This window comes from Arachis ipaensis, chromosome B04, assembly GCF_000816755.2.
Source record: "Arachis ipaensis cultivar K30076 chromosome B04, Araip1.1, whole genome shotgun sequence".
Lineage (NCBI taxonomy): Eukaryota > Viridiplantae > Streptophyta > Magnoliopsida > Fabales > Fabaceae > Arachis > Arachis ipaensis.
In genome coordinates this window covers 29,987,943-30,000,666 of record NC_029788.2, presented here as the reverse complement: position 1 = coordinate 30,000,666, position 12,724 = coordinate 29,987,943, and the positions used below count along the sequence as shown (strand labels likewise).

The 12,724-nt window shown below is 36.6% G+C and overlaps 1 protein-coding gene across 1 annotated transcript; it reads left to right on the top strand.

The window, feature by feature from the left end:
* On the top strand, positions 11,181–11,729 carry LOC107636264. The gene has a single exon (XM_016339786.1). The coding sequence runs from the start codon at positions 11,181–11,183 to the stop codon at positions 11,727–11,729; it is 549 nt and encodes a 182-aa protein (XP_016195272.1).

Sequence of the window (12,724 nt, the reverse complement as noted above, 5' to 3'; positions counted from 1 at the left end):
ATTCCCGTCCCTACTGAGAACATGTGGTTTGTTCTCACCCCTATATCTTCCACCCTTTCAGTGACACAGGTTCGAAGACTCAGTTTGAAGCTGCGGGCGATTATTGACTTTACTTTTGAGTTAAGTTACTTTCATAGAGTTCCCTTGCTTGTTGCTTAAAGTTTTTATTTTATACAGAGGGATAGGTGTTGTATCTGAGCTTTGTTTTGAGTTACTTGTATAAGATTTATTATTAGTAAATATGTGATTATTATTACTTGGTGATGTGTGATATATGATTTTTAATGAGTTGAAAACATTTTCTAATTTTTTTGCTATTATTAAAGATTGAAACGCGATATCGAACTAAAGGCTCAATATTAAATAGTTAATAAGGAAAACAGGTTAGTAACGCCTTAATTTTGGTACGATCATGACGTATTGGAAGTTGGGTCGTTACACCAGCGACGCGCACGCGTCACCCACGCGCATGCGTGACCAAAGAATCGTCAAGCAACGCGCACGCGTGACATTGGTTACGAGACCTCATTAAAGTGAATACGCTGGGGGCGATTTTTGAGCTTTCTAGGTCCAAATCCAACTCATTTCTGAGGCTATTTCATGCAGAACTCAAGAGGGTTCAAGGGGGGATCAATTAGATTAGCTAGGATCATGCTTTAGGTAGTTTTCTAGAGAGAGAAGCTCTATTTTCTCTCTAGAATTAGGGTAGAATTAGGGTAATTTCTCTTAGATCTAGGTTTAATTTCTTATTTTCATCTTGTTTTCTTTACAATTTATTATTTCTACATCCTTGTTCTCTTAGTTTACCTTGTTAATTTATCTTTTGAGCTAATCTTTTATGTTGATGAACTCTTGTTGGATTTAGATTTTCATTTAATGCAATTTATGTTTTATGTTCCTTTATTATTTAATTGAGTTGTTATTATTGTTTTCTTGCAATTGGTAGTTGTAGATTTATTATTCTTACAATTTTACCATGCTTTCCTTTTATGCCTTCCAAGTACTTGACAAAATGCTTGGTTGGATGTTAGAGTAGCTTTTTTAGCATTCTTGGCTTGGAAAGAGAAATTAGGCAATCTTGAGTCATTGATACCTAATTTAGATTGGTGATCTAGAGTGATTAGTTAATATTGTTTCCATTGACGCTAATCTTTTGCTAATCTAATTAGTAAGTTAATTAGGACTTTTGGATTGAGATTAACTAGGCCTATTTGACGTTCTTCCTATGTTGAAGATGACATTGTACCTTCTTCCGATGTTGAAGATGACTAAATAGGACTAGCTCTTGTCAATTATTGTGATATGATTAATGACTAGAATTGAAAGCCTAGATTCTCAATACTTGCCATGAATGCCTCTTTTTATTATTTGTTTCTTTGCTTTACAATTCTTACCATTTATTTTCTTGTCCTATCATCAACCCACCCCTTGGATACCATAACCAATAGCACGCATACCTCACTGCAATTCCTTTGAGAAGACAACCCGGGACTAATACTCTCGGTTACTTTTATTGGGTTACACTTGTGACAAACAACAAGTTAAACTTTGATTGAGTGTTACTTGTTGGTTGGGAACTATACTGTCAATGGAATTATTTTGTGTGAAATTCCTAACCGACGATTTTGCTCTATCAAATCTTTGGCGTCATTACCGGGGAGTTACAACGTGTGCTTGTTATTGGTTATTGTTCATATGTGAATATTGTAGATAGCTTGATTTTGGTTTGTTTGCTAGTTTTTGTTAGTTGTAGCATCTTATTTTTCTTATTTCTTGTTAGTATTTGTTTTCATTCTTCTCTTCGTACTATGAATTCTTATCACTTTGGCTATGAGTTTGGTTCTAACTATGTTGTAGGAAATGGAAGCTACAATGAGGATATGCATCAAGGATGGGACAATCAAAGGTGGGAGGAGCCTCAAGCATTTGATCAATCTTCATGGCAACAACCCCCACCAATGTACTATGATCAAGAGCCATACCATGATGCATACCAATCTAATGTGTGTGGTGGACCTCCTTGTGCTTATCAACCACAACCACCATATGCTTATGAACCCCCTACTCAACATTGTTATCCACCATATTCACAAGCCTCATACAACCATTCTCAACCATTCTACTCAACATTGATGAATCCTTCCCCATTAGACTTGGAATCGATGTTAAGGTAGATTTCACTCAACCTCCTTTTTATGACTTGAGTGATGGGAAAGAGCTAGAGGATTTTGGTGAAGAAGCATGTGAACTTGAGGAAGCTTGGCAAGAGGTAGAGCTTGAAGAATCTTGTCAAGTGGTGGAAGCCCTTTAAAGAGGGTAGACGGGAGTAGAAATTGCCAAATCAAGACCGTTGGAAGCATCTCTCCCTAGGTCGCCATCATCTATTACATCATTCAAGTAGATAAATCTCTCATCTCTTAGCTTTTTCATTCTACTTGAATACGGTTTGCTAGAAACGGATAGTCAACTTAGGATGCTTTGTGGGTTAAAGAGTAGAAGAGAGATGAGTAGTAGTTGGCATCATAATTCTCGGTTCATTATGGTTGAAAACTCCAAGTTTGGGAGAAATGGTTAGTGTAGAACCAAGTTGCATGGATCTAGGAGGATGTTTGTATGTCTATATGAGAATTCTCTGTGCCTACCACCTGGATGGAATAATGATGATCAACTTGAAGACGGGTTTGAAAACAAAGTATGGGATCCTGAATTACAAAAAGAGGATCAATTTTGGGAGCTCATGGTTTGTGAAGAACTCCATCAAAGCTTGGAGCTATTAATTTTGAATGATGGAGCTTATTAGAGATTCAAGCATTGGTCAAAGTTCCAAGATGAATTCAAGCACAAGCCACCTTGATGAAATCTCCCCATAAGTCCAACTGAAGGACAATAAATAAAAGTGCTAGGTAGGAGACACCCCACCATGGTAAACTCTTTTCACTTTTCTCTTTTTTAAATATTGGTAAAATTAGTTTAGTTTGTTGAGTTTATTTGGGAGTCTAGTATGTTAAATAAGGTTTGATGGTGTTTTGGTAGCCGTTTGGGTGTTTGGAATGTTTGGTTTGGTGCAAGAAATTGCAAAATTTTGAAAACAGAGCACCCAGCCACGCGTACGTGTCACCCACGCATACGCGTAACACCAAGTTTTCCAGCCACCCACACGTACGTGTGACCCACGCGTACGCGTCACCTCCAAAGTGCTGCAACTTCAATACAAAAACCTGAGAGTTGGGCGTGTAGGGTGCGGGAATTGTGCGTCTAGCACAATTTCATTCCACGCGCATGCGTGACCCACGTGTACGCGTCGTACTCAATTTCTCCAAGTCCTGCGCGTGCCTGATTAACGCGCACACGTCACTTCTCTTTTTTTCTCCTCTCACACCTACGCGTAGGCGTCGCATTCCACTTCTGCCACTCACGCGTACGCGTGACATGACGCGTATGCGTGACCACCACCCCTGTTTCACCACCCTTCTTTTCTTCTCTTCTTTCAATTTCTTTTCTTCTCTTCTCTTCTTTTCTTTCCTTGTCTCACCCATCATCCGCCACCATTATTCACCATCAACTATTAGTTAGTTTAGTTAGTTAGCTATTTAGTTAGTTTCATTTTTGTTTAATTTTCTATTTTAAGTGATAAGTGTTGGATTGTTAATTTGTATTGCTGTTTCTTGATGATGAAATTGTTCATTGTTGGATTTCTTTATTGAGGTTATAATTTGTTGCTTGGTTTCGAGTTCTTCATGCTTAATATTTTTGAGTACCAAGTGTATGACATTGCCTTCAAGCGCTCTAAAACTTTTGAATTGCATGTTTTGGCCAGCATGTGATTTGATTTCATTATCCATTATTAGGCAATTGTACATAGTCAATGCATTTTTTGTTAGGTGATGCTTGTTTATGATTGATCTTTATTCATGTCACTATTTCATGCATTGAGATTGTGGAATTGTGAAATTAGATCGAAAGCTTACCCAGTGACGTATTTTTGAGCTTTTCAAGCTTTGTGGACCATGCTTGCTATGTGATGAATTTTGACTTCTATCTCTCTTTTCCTAAGTTACATAGCACCCATGTCTTTCACTTCTATGTCACTTAGGTATTGCAAACAAACTTCAAAGTGTTTCATTGATTGATGTGTAAGTTTCATATATCATTTGATCCATTAAGTTCTCTTGCACATCAACCAATGTCCATTCATTATCCAATTCACAATTGCTTGATTATTTGCTTGAGTGCTTTCATACTTCTTTATCACTTGTTTGTTTATCTTAACTTACAAGTTTTTATTTCAAGCATATTAGAATGAGTAAAATACATACCCCTTTTGTGTAGTTGTGACTCTTGTTTGTATCAATGTCACACGCTTATTACTTCACTTCATTCTATTGGTCATCACCTCATTCCAACAGTATATGCTTCCTTGCTTTTGCATTTACTTGTCTTCTTATCCTGTTTTCTATTTTCAGGGTGAGCCATCATAAGCAAGAATGGAAGTGGAAGAAAGAACATGCAGCAGCAAGTTGATCCACCAGCTGAAGGTGGCAATCCGGAGAGTCGCCGTACCCCCTTGCTCATCTTTGAATGCAACGAAGACGGTGCAAACTTTTAAGTGTGGGGAAGTCGTCCGACCGATTGTCCATTTTTGGGTGACAAATTTCTAATTCCAACACTTTCGCATTTCATTTTTAGGTCTTTTAGGATATTTAGATGCACTTTCTTATTTTGCATATATATATATATAAATAAACTTAGTCAAAATAATAAAAATTTTTCAAGAAATTTATCTATAGGGCACCCCAATTGATTTGAAAAAAAATATTTTTAGAACTTGCTTGAATTATATATTGTGGAACATGATTTTTAAGCTAAGAACACATAAGCATGTGAGTTTTGAGCCTAAATTGCGTGGTTACATCATATTAACCACTATTTCATTCTTTTGTGTATTATTCTCTTTCTATGATTGTAATCTTTGATTTACTTGATTCTATATGTCCATTATTTTGTGTATGAATGCATTTATATGATTAAGGCCTTCATTTCATTGAACTCACTTACCCAAATAGCCTTACCTTTTATCTACCATTGTTAGCCAATTTTGAACCTATGCTAAACCCATTTGTTCTTAATTTTAGCACATTACAAGTCTTAAAGCGAAAAATAATAAATGTCCCTTGTTTAGATCTGTGATTAGCTTAGGCTAGTGAGAGTGTTTATCATTCAAGTGTGAAAAAATTTGGGGACATTGGTTGAGATAAGAGTGTATTTTTATATTTTTGTTGAGATCTTGGGAATTGGGTAAATACTCATGCATTTAAATGTTTAAACTATATGCATTGATGTTCTTGTATATATTCTAGTTTGAAAAGAAAAAAAAATGATGAAAATGATAAAAAGAAAAAATAATAATATATAAAAAGAAAAAATGGAAAAGAAAAATAAAAAGAAGCAATAAAAAGGAGACAAAATGCCCCAAAATAGAGTAATAATAATCAATGCATATGGAATGTGAAGTGAAAAGAGAATGCATGAGTATGTAGAAAAGTGAAGGATGGGTAGTTAGGTTTGCTCTAAATAGTATAGATTGTCATAGGTTAGGTGGGAAGTTTAAGTTAATCAAAGATTCAAATTCTAGTCCACCTAACTAAATACAATCCTACCTTGACCCTAGCCCTATTACAACCTATGGATAAGTCCTCATGATATTTGAATGCATGCATTGAATAATTATTGATTGTTAGATGAAAAATAAATCTTAGAAAGGATGATTAGAGGAGAATTGAGTGAATCAACTCTATACACTTGAGTGACTAGAGCGGATACACATCCAGTGAGGGTTCGATTGCTCAATTACATGTTTTCACCTATGATCATCTCTTTTCTTGCAAGTTTGTAAAATCTTTTTAATAACTCAATTCAATTGTAGGTTTGACTTGGTTGTTAATACCTTTAGCCCTCATGTACATATATGCATTCTTGGAAATTGATTTATTTTGACCAAGTAGTTGCATTCATTTAGATAGATTGCATATAGGTAGATTACATTTAGATAGTCTTCATTGAATAAATGTTGATACCCTTTGTCTCTTTCTTGAGTTTAGCATGAGGACATGCTTAGTTTAAGTGTCGGGAGCTTTGATAAATCTCAATTTTGTGGTTTATCTTGTGTTTAATTTGGGAGATTTTATCAACTTATCCCACATTTATTCAATGAAATAGTATGGATTTGTAATTCTCCCTAAATTTGTGCTTAAGAGTAAAAACATGCTTTTTTAGGCCTTAAAATTTCTAGATTTAATTTACTTTAATTCCATTTGATGCCTTGATATGTTTGTTGAGTGATTTCAGGTTTATAGGACAAGGATTGGATGGAAGAAGTGAAGGAAAAAGCATGCAAAGTGGAGAATTCATGATGAAATGAGGATTTGCTGAACTCAAGGCCACGCGCACACGTCACCCACGCTTACGCGTGAGAAAGAAATTTGCGAGTGACGCGCACGCGTCATCCACGTGCACGCGTGACGTTGGTCACGTGACCTCATTAAAGTGAATACGCTGGGGCGATTTCTGAGCTTTCCAGGCCCAAATCCAACTCATTTCTGAGGTTATTTCATGTAGAACTCAAGAAGGGTCAAGGGGGAGCAATTGATTAGCTAGGATTATGCTTAAGGTAGTTTTCTAGAGAGAAAAACTCCATCTTCTCTCTAGAATTAGGGTAGAATTAGGGTAATTTCTCTTAGATCTAGGTTTAATTTCTTATTTTCATCTTGTTTTCTTTACAATTTCTTGTTTATACATCCTTGTTCTCTTAGTTTACCTTGTTAATTTATCTTTTGAGCTACTCTTTTATGTTGATAAACTCTTGTTGGATTTGGATTTTCTTTTAACGCAATTTATGTTTTATGTTCCTTTATTGTTTAATTGAGTTGTTATTATTATTTCCTTGCAATTAGTAGTTGTAGATTTGTTATTCTTGCAATTTTACCATGCTTTCCTTTTATTCCTCTCAAGTGTTTGACAAAATGCTTAGTTGGATGTTAGAGTAGCTTTTTGAGCATTCTTGGCTTGGAAAGAAAAATTAGGCAATCTTAAGTCATTGATACCCAATTTAGATTGGTGATCTAGAGTGATTAGTTAATATTGTTTCCATTGACGCTAATCTTTTTCTAACCCAATTAGTAAGTTGATTAGGACTTTTGGATTGAGATTAACTAGGCCTATTTGACATTCTTCCTATGTTGAAGATGACATTGTACCTTCTTCCGATATTGAAGATGACTAAATAGGACTAGCTCTTGTCAATTATTGTGATATAATTGATGACTAGGATAGAAAGTCTAGATTCTCAATCCTTGCCATGAATGCCTCTTCTTATTATTTGTTTCTTTGCTTTACAATTCTTACCATTTATTTTCTTGTCCTATCATCAACCTACCCCCTTCACTTCTTTCTCTATGTGATTCAAAGTTTTTCAGATATGTTTTTCTAGATTTGTGATAAGTGGATTTCTTATACGCTTTTTCATTGCATTTTCATATTGTTTTTAGTTAGATTTTATCAATTTTAGTAAGTTTTAGTATGTTTTAGTGCAAATTTAACTTTTTAGATGCTACTTTGAGTTTTTGTGTTTTTCCTATGATTTTAGGTGATTTTTGGGCAAAAATAGCATTCCAACAAGCATTTCTTGAGTTACAGAGGTCCAATTGACGCGTTCTTAATGGCATTGGAAAGCTAACTTCTAGAACTTTCCAACAATATATAATAGTTTATACTTCTCTTCCAGATCACTGCCCATAAATGTCATTGAATGTCCACATCTGGGGTTCAACGCCCCAGAGAGCAAGCCCAGCGTTGAACGCCCAAACCTGGCGTTCAATGCCACCAAGGGACCAAGGGAGCATGAGTTCACCCCCCCTAAGCGGCATTCAAAGTAGATTTTCGCACTCTTTAGCTTAGTTTAGTTTATCTTTGTACTTTTTAAATTTAAATTAACATCTTTTAGGGTTAGTATCTCCTATACATAGAGGAGATCACTTAGGTTTATGAAGGAACTTGTACCACACTTTACATCTAAGTTTTCTCTGTAAATTATGAGCAACTAAACCTCTTAGGTTAAGGTTAGGAGTTCTGCTGATTCCTATGGATTAATATGATTACTTCTCTATATATAGTTTGTTCAAGATTGACAAACTATCGGTTGTCTTGCTCCTTAAATCAGGTACTCTTCACTAGTTTTTCTTTTAATTTCTTTTCTTGTTAATTTTCGAAAACTCTTTAAAAAAAATTTTCAAAAATTTTTTCGTTTTTAGTCATCTTTTTCTTTTGTTTGATTTTTCTGTCAAATTTTAAGTTTGGTGTCCTTTTGGTTTTTATTGATTTTTCTTTTCTTGGAGTTTTCGAAAATTGTTCTTGGTTTTCTTTCCTTGTTTGAAATTTTTGTGTTATTTCCCTTATTTGATTTTAAATTTTTTAAGTTTAGTGTCTTTTGGTGTTTCTCTACCCAATTTTTTCGAAAATTAGTGTCTTTGATTTCAAAATTTTTAACTTTGGTGTCCGTCTAGTGTTTGTATTTTCTTTTTAATTATTCAAAAAAAAGAAAAAAAAACATATTTTCGAAAATCTTTAAGATTCGATTTCAAATTTTAAGTTTCGTGTTCCATTGGTAACCTTTTCATTTAATTTAATTCTCTTGATTAATCTTTTACTCTTTATCTTACTTTTTCTTTGATTTTTAAAATTTTGTTATCTTATCTTTCTTTTAAATTTTAAATTTTAAAAGTTTAGTAATTGGTTAGTCTTTCTTTCTCAAAATTTGAATTTAAAAATCTTTATTTGAATTATTCTTTTTAAAGATTTTCAAAATCAAATCTCTTGTCTTAATTTTTAAAACCTTATCTTATCTTTTCCCTCTCTTTTGACTTTTTAACTTTTGAATTTCAAAATCTTTTCTTATCTTAATTAAAAATTCAAATTTTAAAAGTTTAGTGGTTTGTTGGTCTTTCTTTTTTTTAAATTTAAATTTTAAAATCTTTAAAATTTCAAATCTTATCTTATCTTGTTTTTCTCTCTTGACCTTATCTTTTTAATTTTTGAATTTCAAAATTTTCTTTTGACTTCTTCTTTTAATTTTAAAAACTTTTCAAAATTAAAACTTCTATCTTATTTTCAAATCTTGTTAGTTAATTGTCTGTTTTAGCTTCTTTTAATTTTAAAAGTTTGGTGTCTCTTTAATTTTTCTTTCTCTTTCTTCTTTTTCGAAAATTTTTAAATTCTTCCCCTCTCACCCTTTTCGAAAATTTCCAAACTATTTCCCCTCTCTTTATTTTCAAAAAACTCTTTTCAAATAAAAGACACCCTTATTTTCTTTTTTCGTTATCTGAGTTTTTCACAAGAAGTTCTCTATACTCTGACATCGAGACTCCATTCTTTTACTCTTCTTGGTCTCTTTCTTTTTGTTTATGAGCAGGAATAGGGATACAGTAGCCCTTGTTGACCCTGACCCTGAACCTGAAAGATTCTTAAGAAGACGGCTGCAGCAAGCTCAAGCTAGCAGAGCCAAAGGGAATCTCACAGAAGCTCTTGAGTACGAAGCTGAAGATACAACAATGGTAGCTCATCCAAAAGCTGAAGGAGACACAAGAAATGTCCTTGGATCTTATACTGCACCTAATTCTAACTTCTATGGGCGCAGCATCTCCATACCTGCCATTGGTGTAAATAACTTTGAGCTGAAGTCTCAACTGGTCACTCTAGTACAACAGAATTGCCAGTTTCACGGACTTCCACAGGAGGACACCAATAAATTCATCTCTAATTTCCTATAAATATGTGACACTGTCAAGACTAATGGAGTGGATCCAGAGATCTACAAGCTCATGCTCTTCCCCTTTGCTATCAGGGACAGAGCAAGGCTATGGCTAGATTCTCAGCCTAAAGAAAGCCTAGACACCTGAGAGAAGGTAGTCAATGTATTCTTGACCAAGTTCTTTCCATCTCAGAAGCTGAGCAAGCTTAGGGTGGAAGTTCAGACCTTCAGACAGAAAGAGGGAGAATCCCTCTATGAAGCTTGGGAGAGGTACAAGCAACTGATCAGAAAATGCCCTCCTGACATGATCTCAGATTAGACCATGTTAGAGATCTTCTATGATGGTCTCTCTGAGATGTCTAAGATATCACTGGAACACTCTGCTGGTGGCTCACTTCACATGAAGAAGACGCCTGAAGAGGCGCAGGAGCTCATTGATATGGTTGCTAACAAACAATACATGTACACTTCTGAGAGGAACCCTGTGAATAATAGGGCAGCTCAGAAGAGAGGAGTCATGAAAGTGGACATTTTAGACCCCATTTTGGCTCAGAACAAGCTCATGTCCCAGCAGATCAATATGATCTCTCAGCACTTGAGTGGGGCACAGAGCTTAGCTGCGTACTCTCCAGAGACAGTGTATGAAGTGGACATGGGTGACAACGCCTGGACCACAATGGAGGAGGTGAACTATATGGGAAACACCTCCAAAAACTCCAATAACAATCTCTATTCGAATACTTTCAATCAAGGATGGAGGAACCACCCTAAATTTGGGTGGAGAGATTAGCAGAAGCCTCAACAAGGCTTCAATAATAATCAGGATGGAATGAACCAGAACTGGTTCAACAACAGACAATTTCAGCCCTCTCAACAGTAGATGGAGACTCCCACACAAAGCCTCTCTGACTTGGCTACAATAGTCTCTAACCTCTCCAAGACCACTCATAGTTTCATGGTAGAAACTAGGTCTTCCATTCAGAATCTGGAGATACAGGTAGGTCAGTTGAGCAAGAGAATCCCAGAGATCCCCTCCAACATTCTTCCAAGCAACATTGAGGTGAATCCAAAGTAAGAGTGCAAGGCCCTCACTATGGGAGTTGAGGCCGAACCTAAGGAGGAACCTACTCCTGAGAAATTAAAGGAGATCAAGGCTCAGGAGGAGACTGGGAGTGTCACCATGCACGTCCCCATGAGAATGGAAGAGCCTGAAGACCAACCATCTCCAGACGTGTAAGAGGAATCTAAGGAAGAGCAACTTGCTTAGTTCCTGGAAATCCTCAGGAAGCTGCAAGCCAATATCTCTTTTACAGAAGCATTGAAAAAGAAACCCCCTTATATGGTCTGTCTAAACAATAATATCTCTAAGAAGACGGCTATGAAGGAAGATGAGATGGTGATACTGGTCAAGGAATGCAGCGCCTTGATTAAGCTGCCTCCAAAGATGCCAGATCCTGGAAGCTTCCTTATTCCCTGCACTATAGGGACCATCACTTTTGAGAAGGCACTGTGCGACCTTAGCTCAAGCATCAACATCATGCCTCTCTCTGTGATGAAGAAGCTAGGGATCCAGGAAGCACTACCTACTAAAATCTCATTAGAGATGGCAGATATGTCCCTGAAACGGGCAGATGGCATGGTGAAAAATGTTCTTGTAAAGGTGGAAGACCTTTACCTCCCAGCGAACTTTGTGATACTAGACACTGGGGAGGACAGAGACGACTCCATCATCCTTGGAAGGCCTTTTCTAGCTACTGCAAATGCCTTAATCGATGTGAAAAAGGGAGATCTAGTCCTGAGATTGTGGGAGGATCATATTTTTTTTAAGATCCCAAATCCTCACTCTCCCTCAGATAAAAGAGGTACTACTGTGCAACACTTGGTGTTCCGACCTTCTCTCAGTAGAGAGCATTACAGAACCCCCTGACATCAAACCTAAGTTTGGTGTTGGGCATACATCACCATCTACTAAAGAAGGAGGCAGGAAGAAGAAAGTACCCAAGGGTTGGAGGAACAAGAAGATTCCAACTGAAGACTTCTCACCTGGCATGAGAGTTATCTTCACTAGAAATCCAGTCATTCCACACACAGTGAACTGGATTTTGTCATTGGAACATGTTGAGCTGATTCATAAGGGCACAGGAAGAAATTTCACCATGAGGGGTGAAGATCTGAGCCCCTATCAACCTCCGTAAAGGAGCTGTCCGTCAAGCTAATGACGGTAAAGAAGCACTTGTTGGGAGGCAACCCAACCATATGTATCATAGTTTCTTTCTTTTGTTTGATTTAGTTTAAGTTTATACTATTTACAATTTATTTCCATAGTTTTTCCTTGCCTTTTAATATTTGTGATCATGTGTAGTGCTTAGAACAGGAGCAGAAATGCTTAAGAATGAAAACAAAACACCTAGGAGAGAGCCCCTTATTGGCATTGAACGCCAGAATTGTCGCCCAACGCCAGAAAGGGAGAAGCTTGGGCGTTCAACGCCCATTTAGGAGCAAAAGTTGGTGTTGAACGCCAGTTATGGAGTAAGCAAGGGCGTTCAATGCCCTACAGGACCAGTCCTGGACCAATTCAGTGGTCCCCTTTAGGCGTTCAATTCCCAAACCTAGCATTGAATGCCCCACCAAGCTGGAAAAAAAAAGTACCCCTACTTGGTGTTCAATGGCCAGAACTGGCGTTGAACGCCAAGGTGAGGGCAGGGGAACTTCGATTTTAAAGCTTCTAGAGGCAGTGGGTCCCACAGAATCTCCACCTACCCTACCTTTTCCTTTTTTCTCCTACTTTTTCATCCTTAAAACCCACACCCTACTTTCCCTCTTCCCAATACATACTCTTCCCAAAACCATTCATAAATCTCATTAACACATTTTCCCACCAACCCCACCCACTTCAAATTCAAACTCCCCCCCCCCCTTCCT